This window comes from Odocoileus virginianus, chromosome 18 (assembly GCF_023699985.2).
Source record: "Odocoileus virginianus isolate 20LAN1187 ecotype Illinois chromosome 18, Ovbor_1.2, whole genome shotgun sequence".
NCBI lineage: Eukaryota > Metazoa > Chordata > Mammalia > Artiodactyla > Cervidae > Odocoileus > Odocoileus virginianus.
The window spans coordinates 21,734,820-21,750,102 of NC_069691.1; the positions used below are offsets into that span (position 1 = coordinate 21,734,820).

At 41.1% G+C, this 15,283-nt stretch overlaps 1 protein-coding gene across 15 annotated transcripts in view; it reads right to left on the reverse strand.

The window, feature by feature from the left end:
* SPATA6L (spermatogenesis associated 6 like) overlaps positions 1-15,270 on the reverse strand; it is a 76,579-nt gene extending 61,309 nt beyond the window's left edge. For 7 of the 15 annotated variants that reach the window (XR_011492800.1, XR_002310183.2, XM_020875108.2 and 4 more), the window contains exons 1-2: positions 829-891; positions 597-641 (exon numbers count right to left, since the gene is read on the reverse strand). Coding sequence is in view for 9 of the 15 variants with exons in the window: in XM_020875108.2 (XP_020730767.1) it covers positions 597-641; positions 829-879 (96 nt within the window). In the remaining 6 variants the exon portion in view is untranslated. Of the gene's footprint in view, positions 1-596; positions 770-828; positions 892-14,179; positions 14,235-14,892; positions 14,995-15,176 lie in introns of those variants that run through there. The other 8 variants (XM_020875107.2, XM_020875101.2, XM_070480434.1 and 5 more) reach the window with 7 other exon arrangements.
* Between the last annotated feature and the right edge of the window lie 13 nt (positions 15,271-15,283).

Consider the following 15,283-nt stretch of genomic DNA (forward strand, 5'->3'; position numbering starts at 1 on the left):
TGATAATAAGGAAATAAGGAATGACTGGTCCCAAAGAGGAAAAATGAAGTCACTTTGCCAGAGCACCTCACTTAAGCAGGATTCAGTGGATAATTATTAAACAGTTATTGATTGATTTCTTTTTTGGAATTAGCAAGCCAGAACCATCTGTAGGGAAAGTAGCTTAGAAAATTTTTGACTGGTTTATAGAGGTGGCAAATTATCAAGACATGATGGGGCTTTTTGAAAGTAAAATCTTCCCTGGTTATTTAAAGGAGGGGCTTTTTAATCTCCTCAGAAATCTGTATCCCAGAAAATAAAACCCAAAAAATAAAATCTTGGGACTTAATGCCAGATTGTTTTAAATGAAAATAAAAACTTCACATAAAGCTAAGAAAGAAGTTGGCTTGGAGTGGGGAAGGGAGGGCAGTGGAAAGAGGCTGATCCGAATTAAAGGTTAGATTCTGTCAGAAAGACCAATGTAAAGAATCTTAGGGACAGAGATTCAATTAATGATGTGTGTGGGGCGAGGGGTGGTGAAAAAAGACCGGGAAAAAGAACCCCGAGGAAAGAGTGTGATTTGGGGCAAAGAGGGGAGGTTCGTCGGTCTCTCTTACCGCCCGGATCTGAAGTTCCACCACCACCTCCAAAGGCATAGTTCCCTACATGGGTGAAAGGGCAGGAATGAAAAGATCCTTTTGTGCTGAGTCTTGGAGCGATTTTCTTAGTTTAACTCAATCCCTGGAGCAAATGTTCCCAGCAGTTTCCACAGCCCCTCCCCACCCCCTTGTATCCCCATCAGTCCCCCGCCCCCAGCCCAGGTCCCTCCCACCAGGACTGGTCTCACACTGCAGGAGCTGGAGCCAAGGCTTCCAGAAGGCAGAAGCGTCTCGTTGCCATGGACACTCAAACGCGCACCCTTCCACCCTGGAATGCATCAGAGGTCCCTGCGCATGCGCGTGAGCCTCCAGCGCTCTACTTGGAACTCCGCGTCCCAACATCAGCTTCCCAGGCTGCACGCTGGCGGGAGGGCACGTCCCTGTGTACTGCCCTGGTTGCCTGATCAAGAGATGCCAAGAGTCCTAGTTTCCTTTCCGCCACTCTTTCCATCAACTCTTTAGGGCCCCAATCACTAGGTTAAAATATTTACAGTGTCCATTCTAAAAGTTTAGTGTGATCATAGTTCCCTTATGATTTAAAGCGCTGCCTGTTTTTAGTAGCTATAAGACCCCCAAGCCCTGGAAATTCTGTAACAATTCCAATTAATATAGATGGGGCTTCCTTGGTGGCTCAGTGGTAAAGAATCTACCTGCAATGCAAGAGAGGCAAGAGATGCAGGTTCGATCCCTAGGTTAGAACGATCCCCTGGAGAAGGAAATAGCAACCCACTCCAATATTCTTGCCTAGAGAATCCCAGGGACAGAGGAGCCTGGTGGGCTACAGTTCATGGGGTCGCAAAGAGTCCGACACAACTAAGCACAGCATACAGCACAGCAGAGGTACTCTCTTATGAAATGTTACCTCCTCATGTTTGGTTCAGAAAACATGGCCACCCACTGTCAATAAGAAATGAAACCCATGTTAACTGAAAATGCAAGGACAACCCTTAGAGAAGTTTAAAAGTTAGGTATCCTGTTCTAGTCACAATAGAAATATTTTTCAGTCTCTCTGCTGGGATTTAGTTAACTTAAAGCAAGCACTGAATTACATTATCTCCCAATCAGTAGTTACCATAGTTGCCAAAGCCAGGGTTACACTGTAAAAACCATCAGAGGTAGAAGGCAAGGCAAAGTTCTTAACCAGAAGAGAAAAAAGCATTTTTTTTCCTATTCACTGTATTTAAGACAAAAAAGAACGAAAAGAGGAGGGAGTGGCTGCTTCTAGCTAATCAAAAAATCTGGGAGGATCAATACTCTCTCCAAAAAGCAAACAACAAAATGTATTGGAATTTAGTCATTTATTACTAATATTTTGCATTAGAGATTTATACAAATAGTAGAAATTTGAGTGTATAAAGATAACCTGAGACAAGAATTAAGTATTCATTTTGGCAACCAGAATGCCTTTCCCTAGGGAAAAACTCATTATGATGAACGAAGATGTATTATGTCCATATCCAGTGCTCAATGATCTGTCTGTCTGCATATGGAGAGGCACACCAGTGGGTACTTACAATATCTAGAGCACTGATTTGTCAGCTCACAACAGCTTGCTAGCGCCCTCACTAACGAAGTTATATACAGGAACAGGACCTGCCCTGACCCTCACAAGTGCATCTTCAACACCAATGCTAAGATATCAAGGACTGTCGGGAGGGGGCTACCCAGCAGTTGTTGAAAAAAAAAAAAGATATCAAGGAGAACTGACAAACAAAACCTGAATATTAAATATGTACATGGCTAGACAAAATAGAAGGGAGGAATCAATCTTTCTTGAGAACCTGCAAAATGCTAGGGTTGCATATGGTAATTAAATTCACCCCCACAATAACGTTTTGAAGGAGATATTATCCTTATTTACAGATGCAGAATCTGAGGCCAAACAGCCATTTGTCCAACATCACACAGTTGAAGGGAAGGAGCCACCCTTGAATCCAGGTGTGCCCTACTATGTCACTGCCCTTGCAACAATCTATTGATCCCGAGACACAATGTCCCATTCTATGCTCTTCCTAGCCCTTAACTGGACTCTTCTCCCGTAACTGGACTCTCTTTAATAAAACTGAAATCTCCTTGCTTGGCTCCTAAGACACAGCCCTTTTCTGGTTCCCCTCCAACTCTGTGGCCATTTTTCCTCTGTCTCTATTCATCCTTCTCTCCCTGGCAAAGCAGTGTTTCTGTTTCTTTCTTTTCCTCACTCTATATTCTTTACCGAGGGTATCATCCAATGTAGGAATGGATTACCAAATGTACACAGATTTACATATCCCACCCAACCAAGCTTCTCTTATGTTCTCCCAGACAAGGTGGAATCTATTACATATATATATATATATATATATATATATATATGTAATACATATTACACATACTACATGTAATACATATTACACATATATGTATCTATGTATGTGTGTATGTGTGTGTATATATATGTAAACATGTATATATATATATACACATATACACATATATGTTTTTGTTTCTCAGTTTCTAATTCATGTCCGAATCTTTGCAACCCCATGGACTGCAGCACACTAGGCTACCCTGTCGTTCCCAATCTTTTGGAGTTTGCTCTTCCTTTGTGTGTGTGTGTGTGTGTGTGTGTTTATAAGGAAATGGCAACCCACTCCAGTATTCTTGCCTGGAGAATCCCATGGACAGAGGAGCCTGGCAGGCTACAGTCCAGAGGGTCTCAAGAGATGGACACAACTTATCAACTAAACCACCGTGTGTGTGTGTGTGTGTGTGTGTGTGTGTGTGTGTATTCTCTTTCTGGAAACTGCAACAATAGCAGTTTTCATTTGTTCCTGTAATTATTGATTACTGTTTGTCTCTGTGAACTGTCAGCTCTGCATGGCTAAGTTTATATCCTAAATACCTAACATAGTAGATGCTCAATAATTATCCTGATCAGATGTTAAGTACAGAGATGGTCAAGCCAGTCTATAGGGTTTAAAGTATATGCATAACAGGAGGGCCCACCACTACAGTGCAAACTAAAGACGCAAAATGGGAAAGGACCGAGCACAGCTACCTGTGCTAATCTGCTACAGGGGTATTTCATGAATTGATAGGAAATATTTGACTCTGTTCATTTTCCCCACCACAGTTACTTGAGGCACTCAGCTGCCAGAGATGTGCATAAGTTGCTCCATACACAATGCCTCTGGCACACATGGCCACCTCTACTTGGAGACCAAGCAAAACCACTGGACTGTCACCACTTACAGAGACTGGCTTTACTAGCTGCGCAGGCACCTGTGTAGGTGGCAGAACTGAACAACTGTTATTCCCAGAGTGTTTCTGCAGTGCATTCTGGTCAGCAGTTAAACAGCATTGCAGAAATGACACATCAGTAATAAATACATCCTACTCACATCGTGGCCACTGCCAAGAAAATGGTGCATGCCCCAGAGGGGAATTTTCCAAAGAGTTCATTTCAATGAGCAAAGAAGAAAAGTATGAGAGAGAATTATAGCTGAGATTTTCCTTTTATCTAAAATAATTTAACTACAAGACACTAAATTGTAAATATTTCTTTTCAAATAATGTAGGAAGGAGAATTAATATGAGGGAAGGAAACCGTTTTTTTAAAAAGGGAACTACTAGTGGCAGGAATGTGTGAAAATACATTCATATGTTGTTATAGGAGTGTAAATACATAAAGTGTATTAATTTCCTATGACTACTAAAACAAACCACCACAGCTTCATGACTTAAAACAAGAAAAATGTATACCTTTTCATTTCGTGCGTCAGAAATCCAACACAGAGCTTTAAAAGCAAAATGTGAGGGCTTCATTCCTTGCCTTTTCAAGGGGGCTGCCTTCATTACTTGACTCATAGCTCCCTTCCTTCATCTTCAAAATGAGCAACATTGAACCAAGTCCTTTTCATCCTACTATCTTTCTGGTTCCACTTTTAGTGACCTTTGCAACAATACAGGACCCACTATATAATCCAGGTCAATTTCCCAATTTTGAGGTCAGTGTATTAGAAATCTTAATTCCATCTGCAAGTTGATCTGTCATAGAAGGTAATAATATTCCCAGGTTCCAGGGATTAGGACATGGATATCTGTGGGGCCATTATTCTATCACATATAACTTCTCTGGAAAGCAATTTGTTAATATCTATCAAAATTTTTTGACTCAGGAATTCTACTGATATTAATAAGAATACATATATATATGGGTATACTTTCACAAGTATACAAAAACATACGCTGTAACACTACTTGTAGTTAAAAAATACAGGAAACCATACAGAGGTTCATTAAGTATGGTCAATTAAATCAACTGTGGTTAAGCCTCAGCGGCGGCGGCACAGCACAGGAGCTGCCGAGAGGAGGCACCCCACATCCAAGGTCATGAGCGGCGGCTGAGAAGAGATAGCCCACATCCAAATTCAGGAGTGGTGGCCACGAGGAGATACCGCATGTCCAAGGTCTGGAGCAGCAGCTTGCTAGAGCAGCCGTGAAGAGAAATCCCACGTCCAAGGTAAGAGAAACCCAAGTAAGATGGTAGGCGCTGAAAGAAGGCATCAGAGGGCAGACAGACTGAAGCCACAATCACAGACAACTAGCCAATCTGATCACATGGACCACAGCCTTGTCCAACACAATGAAACTAAGCCATGCCATGTAGGCCCACCCAGACCAATGGGTCATGGTGGAGAGGTCTTACAGGGAGGAGGGAATCGCAAACCACTTCAATATTCTTGCCTTGATAATCCCACGAGCAGTATGAAAAGCAAAATATATGATACTGAAAGATGAACTCTCAAGGTTAATAGGTGCTCAATATGCTACTGGAGAAATAACTCCAGAAAGAATGAAGAGATGGAGCTAAAGCAAAAACAACCCCCAGCTATGGATGTGACTGGCAATAGAAGCAAGGTCTGATGCTGTAAAGAGCAATATTGCATAGGAACCTGGAATGTTAGGTTCATGAGTCAAGGCAAATTGGAAATGGTCAAATAGGAGATGGCAAGAGTGAATGTCAACATTCTAGGAATCAGCAAACTAAGATGGACTGGAATGGGTGAATTTAACTCAGATGACCTTTATATCTACTACTGTGGGCAAGAATCCCTTAGAAGAAATGGAGTAGCCTTCATAGTCAACAAAAGAGCCTGAAATGCAGTAATTGGATGCAATCTCAAAAATGACAGAATGATCTCTGTTCATTTTCAAGGCAAACCAGTCAATATCACGGTAATCCAAGTCTATGCCCCAACCAGTAATGCTGAAGAAGCTGAAGTTGGAACAGTTCTATGAAGACCTACAAGACCTTTTTTTTTTCCCTACAAGACCTTTTAGAACTAACACCCAAAAAAGATGTCTTTTTCATTATAGGGGTCTGGAATGCAAAAGTAGGAAGTCAAGAAACACCTGGAGTAACAGGCAAATTTGGCCTTGGAGTACAGAATGAAACAGAGCAAAGGCTAATAAGAGTTTTGCCAAGAGAACACACTGGTCATAGCAAACACCCTCTTCCAACAACACAAGAGAAGACTCTACACATAGACATCACCAGATGGTCAGTACTGAAATCAGACTGATGATATTCTTTGCAGCCAAAGATGGAGAAGCTCTATACAGTCAGCAAAAACAAGACCGGGAGCTGACTGTGGCTCAGATCATGAACTCCTTATTGCCAAATTCAGACTTAAATTGAAGAAAGTAGGGAAAACCACTAGACCATTCAGTTATGATCTAAATCAAATAACTTATGATTACACAGTGGAAATGAGAAATAGATTTAAGGGACTAGATCTGTTAGACAGAGTGCATGATGAACTATGGATGGAGGTTTGTGACATTATACAGGAGACAGGGATCAAGACCATCCCCATGGAAAAGAAATGCAAAAAAGTAAAACGGCTGTCTGAGGAGGTCTTACAAATAGCTGTGAAAAGAAGAGAAGCAAAAAGCAAAGGAGAAAAGGAAAGATATATCCATTTGAATGCAGAGTTCCAAAGAATAGCAAGGAGAGATAAGAAAGCCTTCCTCAGTGATCAATGCAAAGAAATAGAGGAAAACAACAGAATGGGAAAGACTAGAGATCTCTTCAAGAAAATTAGAGATATCAAAGGAACATTTCACGCAAAGATGGGTTCGATAAAGGACAGAAATGGTATGGACCTAACAGAAGCAGAAGATATTAAGAAGTGGCAGGAATACACAGAAGAACTGTACAAAAAAGATCTTCACGACCCATATAATCACAATGGTGTGATCACTCACCTAGAGCCAGACATCTTGGAATGTGAAGTCAAGTGGGTGTTAGAAAGCATCACTACGAACAAAGCTAGTGGATATGATGGAATTCCAGTTGAGCTATTTCAAATCCTAAAAGATGATGCTGTGTGCAGATATTGCTGCACTCAATATGCCAGCAAATTTGGAAAACTCAGCAGTGGCCACAGGACTGGAAAAGGTCAGTTTTCATTCCAGTCCCAAAGAAAGGGAATCCCAAAGAATGCTCAAACTATCGCACAATTGCACTCATCTCACACGCTAGTAAAGTAATGCTCAAAATTCTCCAAGCCAGGCTTCAACAGTATGTGAACTGTGAACTTCCAGATGTTCAAGCTGGTTTTAGAAAAGGCAGAGGAACTAGAGATCAAATTGCCAACATCCACTGGATCATCGAAAAACCAAGAGTTCCAGAAAAACATCTATTTCTGCTTTATTGACTATGCCAAAGCCTTCAACTCTGTGTATCACAATAAACTGTGGAAAATTCTGAAAGAGATGGGCATACCAGACCACCTGACCTGCCTCTTGAGAAACCTGTATGCAGGTCAGGAAGCAACAGTTAGAACTGGACATGGAACAACAGACTGGTTCCAAATAGGAAAAGGAGTGCAGCAAGGCTGTATATTGTCACCCTGCTTATTTAACTTATATGCAGAGTACATCATGAGAAACGCTGGGCTGGAGGAAACACAAGCTAGAATCAAGATTGCCGGGAGAAATATCAATAACCTCAGATATGCAGATGATACCACTCTTACGGCAGAAAGTGAAGAAGAACTAAAGAGCCTCTTGATGAAAGTGGGAGGAGAGTGAAAAAGTTGGCTTAAAGCTCAACATTCAGAAACTAAGATCATGGCATCCAGTCCCATCATTTCATGGCAAATATTGGGGAAACAGTGGAAATAGTGGCTGACTTTATTTTGGGGGGCTCCAAAATCACTGAAGATGATGATTGCAGCCTTGAAATTAAAAGACGCTTACTCCTTGGAAGGAAAGTTATGACCAACCTAGACAGCATATTAAAAAGCAGAGACATTACTTTGCCAACAAAGGTCCATCTAGTCAGGACTATGGTTTTTCCAGTGATCATGTATGGATGTAAGAGTTGGACTATAAAGAAAGCTGAGTGCTGAAGAATTGATGCTTTTGAAATGTGGTGTTGGAGAAGACTCTTGAGAGTCCCTTGGACTGCAAGGAGACCCAACCAGTCCATCCTAAAGGAGATCAGTCCTGGGTGTTCACTGGAAGGACTGCTGTTGAAACTGAAACTCCAATACTTTGGCCACCTGATGCAAAGAGCTGACTCATTAGAAAACACCCTGATGCTGGGAAAGATTGAGGGCAGGAGGAGAAGGGGACAACAAAGGATGAGATGGTTGGATGGCATCACTGACTCAATGAACATGAGTTTGGGTAAACTCCGGGAGTTGGTGATGGACAGGGAGGCCTGGCATGCTGCGGTTCATGAGGTCGCAAAGAGTCGGACATGACTGAGCGACTGAACTGACTGATGGTTAAGTGTCAAGATGGAACAGTATGCAACACAGGCAAAGAATAAAGCAAAGCTGCAAGTCCCAGCAGTAAAACCTCTAACATACAGGACTGAGAGGGAAAAAAAAAAGCACGGAACAAAAATGTGTAAAGTGTGCTGCCATTTTGAAGACATAGAGAATATGATGTGTACATATGTTCTAAGAATATTTCTGAAAGGAAAATCTAGAAACTACTAACGGTGGTTGTCTCTGGGAAAGAACCTAGAGTAGAGAGATAGAAAGCTCACTTTTCATTGAATAGCCTTCAGTTCAGTTCAGTTCAGTCGCTCAGTTGTGTCCGACTCTTTGTGACCCCATGAATCACAGCACGCCAGGCCTCCCTGTCCATCACCAACTCCCGGAGTTTACTCAAATTCATGTCCATCGAGTCGGTGATATCATCCAGCCATATCATCCTCTGTCGTCCCCTTCTCCTCATGTTCCCAATCCCTCCCAGCATCAGGGGAACAGCCTTAGGTACTTTTCAAATAATTTTGTAAAATATTTCCATTATCTAGTCTGAAAAGGAAAGCAAATTAAAACAAGTAGAGGGGCCTCCCTGGTGGATCAATGGTAAAGAATCCGCCTGCCAAAGCAGGAGACAGGGGTTCAACCCCTGGTCAGGGAAGATCCCGCATGCCATGGAGCAATTAATAAGCCCATGTGCCACAATTACTGAGCCTGTGCTCTAGAGCCCGGGACCTGCAACTACTGAAGCCTGCGTACTCCAGAGCTTGTGCTCTGCAACAAAAGAACCTACTGCAGTGAGAAGCCCACACCCTGAAACAGTAGCCCCTACTTACCACAACTAGAGAAAAGCCCAGGCAGCAACAAAGACCCAGCACAGCCATAATAAATAAATAAACAAGTAGAAAATATAAAAAAACAGAAAGGATAAATATGGGATAATAGGAAGGACCAGGAGCTGGCTTCTTCAGCACTGGGGCTCCATCTTGTATACCGCATGCTGTGAGAATACACATGCAAGTGTGTCTGCTTTTGCTTCCAGGGTATCTTACCCTGTGATCCCTGGCTGTCTCAGGAATTCTAAAGCCCCTGAAATGATAAGCAACTTTTTATGTACATGCATAGGTGCATTTTCTAGAAAAGACCCTGTAATTGTCATTGGGCCACCCATATTATCTGACAAGTGGCAGATAAGGAAAGTGGAGCTCTTCTCTCCATCACATTCATGCCCACTTATTAGAGCCAGTTGTCTCTACAAGGTCAGTATATTCAATAAAAAGTGAGAAAGATCTTTAATGTCCTCTCCTAGGCCATTAGTTTATGTCTAGATTCAGACACGTTTGTTAGACTCCAGAATCTTTTGTGCCAGTGAATTCTTCATTAGCCAATATGAATAATTCCAATAAATTGAGTTTCCAAAGTGAGTTGTTCATTAGGATTTGTGAGAAATGCCTTCAAGGCAGGGGGTGGGGGAGGGAAGGAAACTCAAGTACCTAAAACAATCTGGATTATTTCAGCAGTAACACAATGCCAGATTACTGATTTTTTTTTTTAAGTGCAGGCCCAGTTTCAAGACTCAGGAACTAATTTTTTTTTTTTAATGTTTCTCCTTCTTCAAGGAATTTCTCTGAAATGTTTTTTTAACAGATTCTTACAGTCTGATACATACATGAGAAAAGTTTACCTTTCTGGTTTTTACTATAAATTATATAAAAGAGTTCAATGAGCTATGTTGGGCTCTTTCCTTGGTTCTCATAAACTGCATAAAGATGAAGCTTATATATACATATATTATAAAAATCTTAAAATCACATCCTTTAGGGGAACGTCATATTAGAGCAATAAGGCTGTCACCATATGAACCCAATGATCAATCTTAACCTCATTAAAGGTGACATCACATGTCTTCTTCCTATGTGATTCATAGGAAGCACTTTTGACAAGAAAGGTGAAGCTGAATACAATTGAGACTCCAGAGCTGCAGGACCTAGTAAGGTAGCCACATATGGATATTTAAATTTAAATTAACTAAAACTAAATAAAAATTAAAATTCAGTTCCTTACTCACACTGCTGCTGCTGCTGCTGCTAAGTGCTTCAGTTGTGCCCGACTCTGTGTGACCCCATAGATGGCAGCCCATCAGGCTCCCCCGTCCCTGGGATTCTCCAGGCAAGAACACTGGAGTGGGTTTCCATTTCCTTCTCCAATGCATGAAAGTGAAAAGTGAAAGTGAAGTCGCTCAGTGGTGTCCGACTCTTAGCAACCCCATGGACCGCAGCCTACCAGGCTCCTCTGTCCACGGGATTTTCTAGGCAAGAGTACTGGAGTGGGGTGCCATTGCCGTCTCCGTTACTCACACTAGTCCCTTCTAAAGTGCTCAATAGCCACAATGGCGAGTGGCTACTGTACTGGATAGTGCAAGTAGAATATTCCTATAATCACAGAAACTTCTACTGAGCAGTGTTGCTCTAGAGCTAACTTCACTTCATAGAGGTTAGAGAAACATGTTAATGACATCACAAGAAAGCAAACACACGTATCTAGAATGTGAAACATCCCATAAGACAACTAACCCAGTTAACCTGCAACAAGTCAATGACATTAAAAAAAAAAAAAGTAAGTGGGGAGGAGAAATGTTCTAGATTAAAAGATACAAGCTCTGGCAACAAAATGCAATATGTGGGCTCTGCTGGAACACTGTTTAGACAAATCAACTTAAATAGAATATTTAACACTTTTGGGGAAATTTGATTATGGCTATAATACCAAGCAATTAATTAATTAATCAAAATTAATTTTGAAAGGTATGATAATGTCCCTTTGTTTATGGACGCCAAATATCAACACTGTTTAGAGATGAATATTAAAGTATGTAGCAGAAAAGATCTCATGTTTAAGGCTTTGTTTCCAAATACTCCCACAAATGAATAAAATGAATAAAGGAAATGTAGCAAAATATTTATAATTGTTAACCTGGTGATGGATATAAGGAATATACTATAATTCTATACTTTTGTATACTTAAAAATATTCATAGTAACAATTTAAAAATCTTTAACACATACTTAAATAGGAAAAGTAGTCATATCTTTATGTAACTTTAATTGTCTTAAAATAGTCCATCAAAAGAGGATTCTTGGTGGCATCACTATGAATTCCCTTCAACGGAAGTCTTGCTGTTGGTCACTAAATCTATCTGACTCTTTTGCAACCCCATGGACTGTAGCCCACCAGGCTCCTCTGTCCATGGCATTTCTCAGGCTAGAATACTGGGGAGTGGGTTGCCATTTCCTTCTCCAGGGAGATCTTCCCAATTCAGGGATCAAACCTGTGTCTCCTACACTGGCAGGCAGATTCTTTACCAATGAGCCACCAGGGAAGCCCAACAGAAGTCTTACATAAACTCAAAGAGAAAACATGGTGGATCTATTTACCTCAAATTCAGATAACATGAGAAAATTATTGTGGTGTGTAGTACTTTATAAGTAATTTAAAAAAGAAGCAATGCGTTAAAAAGAACCATGGTCTCTGCCTGAACAGCCAAAAGAGAGGCTGGCAATCTGAGTATTTCTTTAAGCATACATACTTCTTGAGAATTCCTCCCAAGAATCAGGAATGCTTCTAGGGAAGGAACTAAATTGCAACTGAACAGCTTTTAACAATCCTGAAGTCATTTGGGATCTGAACTTACACGAGCTCTACTTCACAAACTTTTATCAGAGTTCGTGAGTCAAACTCCTATTACTCTCGGCTTCTGCTTTGACTGACTGGCATTTGTAGGCTCAATACTTACTTAATGATACCATACAAAACCTTCCACAGGACTGCCCTTGGGCATTCTGGACAACATATATAATCTATATTTTTCCATTGTAAAGTAATTTCTATTCAGGAAAAATCAATTTGCTCCTTTGAGTTTCATCTGGCTAGTTCTATGTCCATGGAAGTAACAGGCTAATTATGACCAAAAGCAATTTCCAAGGAATTATATTATCCAATACAAGAAAGCAGAAAAGAGTCTGATTTAGTTCCAAGAATTGTAAAAAGTATCTGCTGTACTTGGGCACAAGATTTAGGCCCTAAAGTCAGCCATGGCTAAGATGAGGCTACTTATATCCACCCTATCTTCTCCTACCAAAACATAATTCTTCCCATTCCCATTTTACCCTCTTTTATCTGTGTGTAATCCTACACCTTTCTTTTCATACTTGTTTTTCTTTTCATACTTGTTTCCATTCATTTGTTCCCTATTTATCCATCCCGCACACATTATTGAGTACCTATTATGTGCTAGGTACCATTCTAGACAACAGAGGTACAAGACTGAATGAGACACAATCTATGCCCTTGTGGACCTCACTTGCTAGTCAGGCACAAAGTGAAAGTGAAAGTCGCTCAGTCATGTTCAACTCTTCTCAACCCCATGGACTATACAGTCCATGGAATTCTCCAGGCCAGAATACTGGAGTGGGTAGCCTTTCCCTTCTCCAGGGGATCTTCCCAAACAAGAGACTGAACCCAGGTCTCCCATATTGCAGGCAGATTCTTTACCACTTGAGCCACCAGGGAAGCCCAAGAATATTGGAGTAGGTAGCCTATCCCTTCTCCAGTGATCTTCCCAACCCAGGAATCGAACCAGGCAGATTCTTTATCAGCTGAGCCACTAGTTGGGTAAGAAAATAAATACATGACTACAGATAAGATAATAACAGTGTGACAAATACTAGGGAGGAAATGCCAAGTTAGGGGTGAGATAAAAAGTTACAGGGTAGAGGGAATAAGAACCTAATTGCAACCCAGTGGACAGGTCAGCCTAAGGGTATGACAGTTGATCTAAGATCTAAAAAGAAAAGCATGACCACTAAGAAGACTTTTAAAAAGAAAACATACTCCAGCAAAGGGAACAACACATGTGGAAGGCCAGGAGTCAGGAAAGAAATTGATATATTTGAGGAACTGAAAGGCCATTGAGCATACTAGGAGAAACTTGGGCAGGGGGTAGAGGAAGTTAAGAAATGACACTCAAGAGTAAGGCTAGCACTAGACAGGGTTAGTGTTGTGAAAGACAACGTGATTGCCTCCCTAAGAGCCATAAGCTCTTTTGCTTTGCTAATGGAAGCCTGGTTTTGCATGGGTGGTGATGCATCTAGCTCCAGGGAATGAATCACAATTTATTTAAGCCAGTTCTGGCCAATGATATATAAGGGTAAGTCACTGTAAGTTTTTCAAATAATAAAAAGTCACAAGTGAGTGGAGCTGTTGTCTTCTCTCCCTTCGTACTTTTTAAGTGCTGTAATGTTTTTTCCTAGGCATTCACTCCTAAACTCAAAAGGTTTAGTCACAGTGCTCCTCAACTTTCATTTGTAATTAATTATTAAGGTATAACATATATTCATTGGAAAATACTGGAGCAGCACAATACAGGAAAGCTAAAAGTAGAAAGTAAAGATGCTCAGTGACTTCCTTGGCAGTCCAGTGGATAAAACCCCTAAGGCAAGTTTCCCTGGGTGAGATCTTTGGTCTGAGAACTAAGATCCCATATACTGCTGGGCACTGCCAAATATTTTAACTTTTTTTTTTAATGTAAAGATTCTCAGAAACTTTCCTCCCCAGCCCTACTCACCAGGAGTAATCATTAATAATTCTTGTTTATCCTCTAGGAACTTTCTATCACACGTGTACACACAAATTGTTTTTACACAAACTGAATTATTGTGTCTTGACAGATACGTATAGCTATATAAATATACATCTAAGAAAGTTGCCTTTTTTACTCACATTTTGGAGATATTTCTATACCAGCACGTTTATATATACTTCCTTCTTTTTGTTCCTTGCCACCAAAAAAAGAAAAAAACTACAATAAATACCTTTGTGGATATAACACTGGTTACTGGTACAAAATAATTGTTGGATAGTTTCCCGGTAATTAAACTGCCAAATCAAAGCATTTAACCTCTGATACTGTCAAATTACCCATTGGGAAGGTTACACATGTGATACTCTAACAGCATTTCCTCACATCTTGTCTACATTCGGTGTTTACAAACTTCAAAAAAAGATTGAAAACATGGCGTCTGGTTGTTTTTATTTGGGTCTTTATTTTGGGGGTCTCTTATTATTAAGTAGGACAACAATGCCTGATTGTTAAACCCGCAAAAGTTTTTCAAGTCATATACCCTGAGGTGACCCCATCTCTTCCCCTTAAAATTTGTGACCTTAGGCAAGCTGTCTATTCGCCTCAGAAAAGGGAATAAGGGGAGCACAAAGCTTTACGATTAAACGGCATATCTAGAAATACAAAGAATCCCTCCCTATACATTCGTTATTAGTGGTACTCATTACTAGCGGTATTTTTTAAGCCCCTCAGTATTTTATCTTTGGCATACTCCTCCTCCCTCCCAAGCTCGCAAAATCCTCGTTGCTTGTAACTCAAAACGAGAGGAAAATTGGCTGTTTTTCAAAATTCTCTTCCCTTCAACCGCCCCTACCGTCACCGCCGCTTCAGAAACTGGTTTACATATCCTTAATAAGTGAGGGAATGAGTTGCACGTTTTAAACAATACGCAAAGTGGAAAGCTTGGTCCGTGCACCTCTCGATCTTCTAGGACTCACTGTTTACTGCGTAAGAAACTCCAGATAACCAGTATTTAATACGACATGACCCTCAGCGCCAGGGAAAGTAAATCAGCACCGCTGAAGGGATTCGTGAAAAGAAGTTTTAAACAAGTGAGCTGTCCAAACCCAACCCCTACTCCCAAGCCCCGGGACCCACCTCCCGCGGCCCCGCCTTCCAATCCGGAAGTGATGTACGATGTGGAGTCCGTCTTTTTCCGCCGTGCGCCGGCTGCGCGGCCGGGACTAACGCGGCGCGTACGTCGG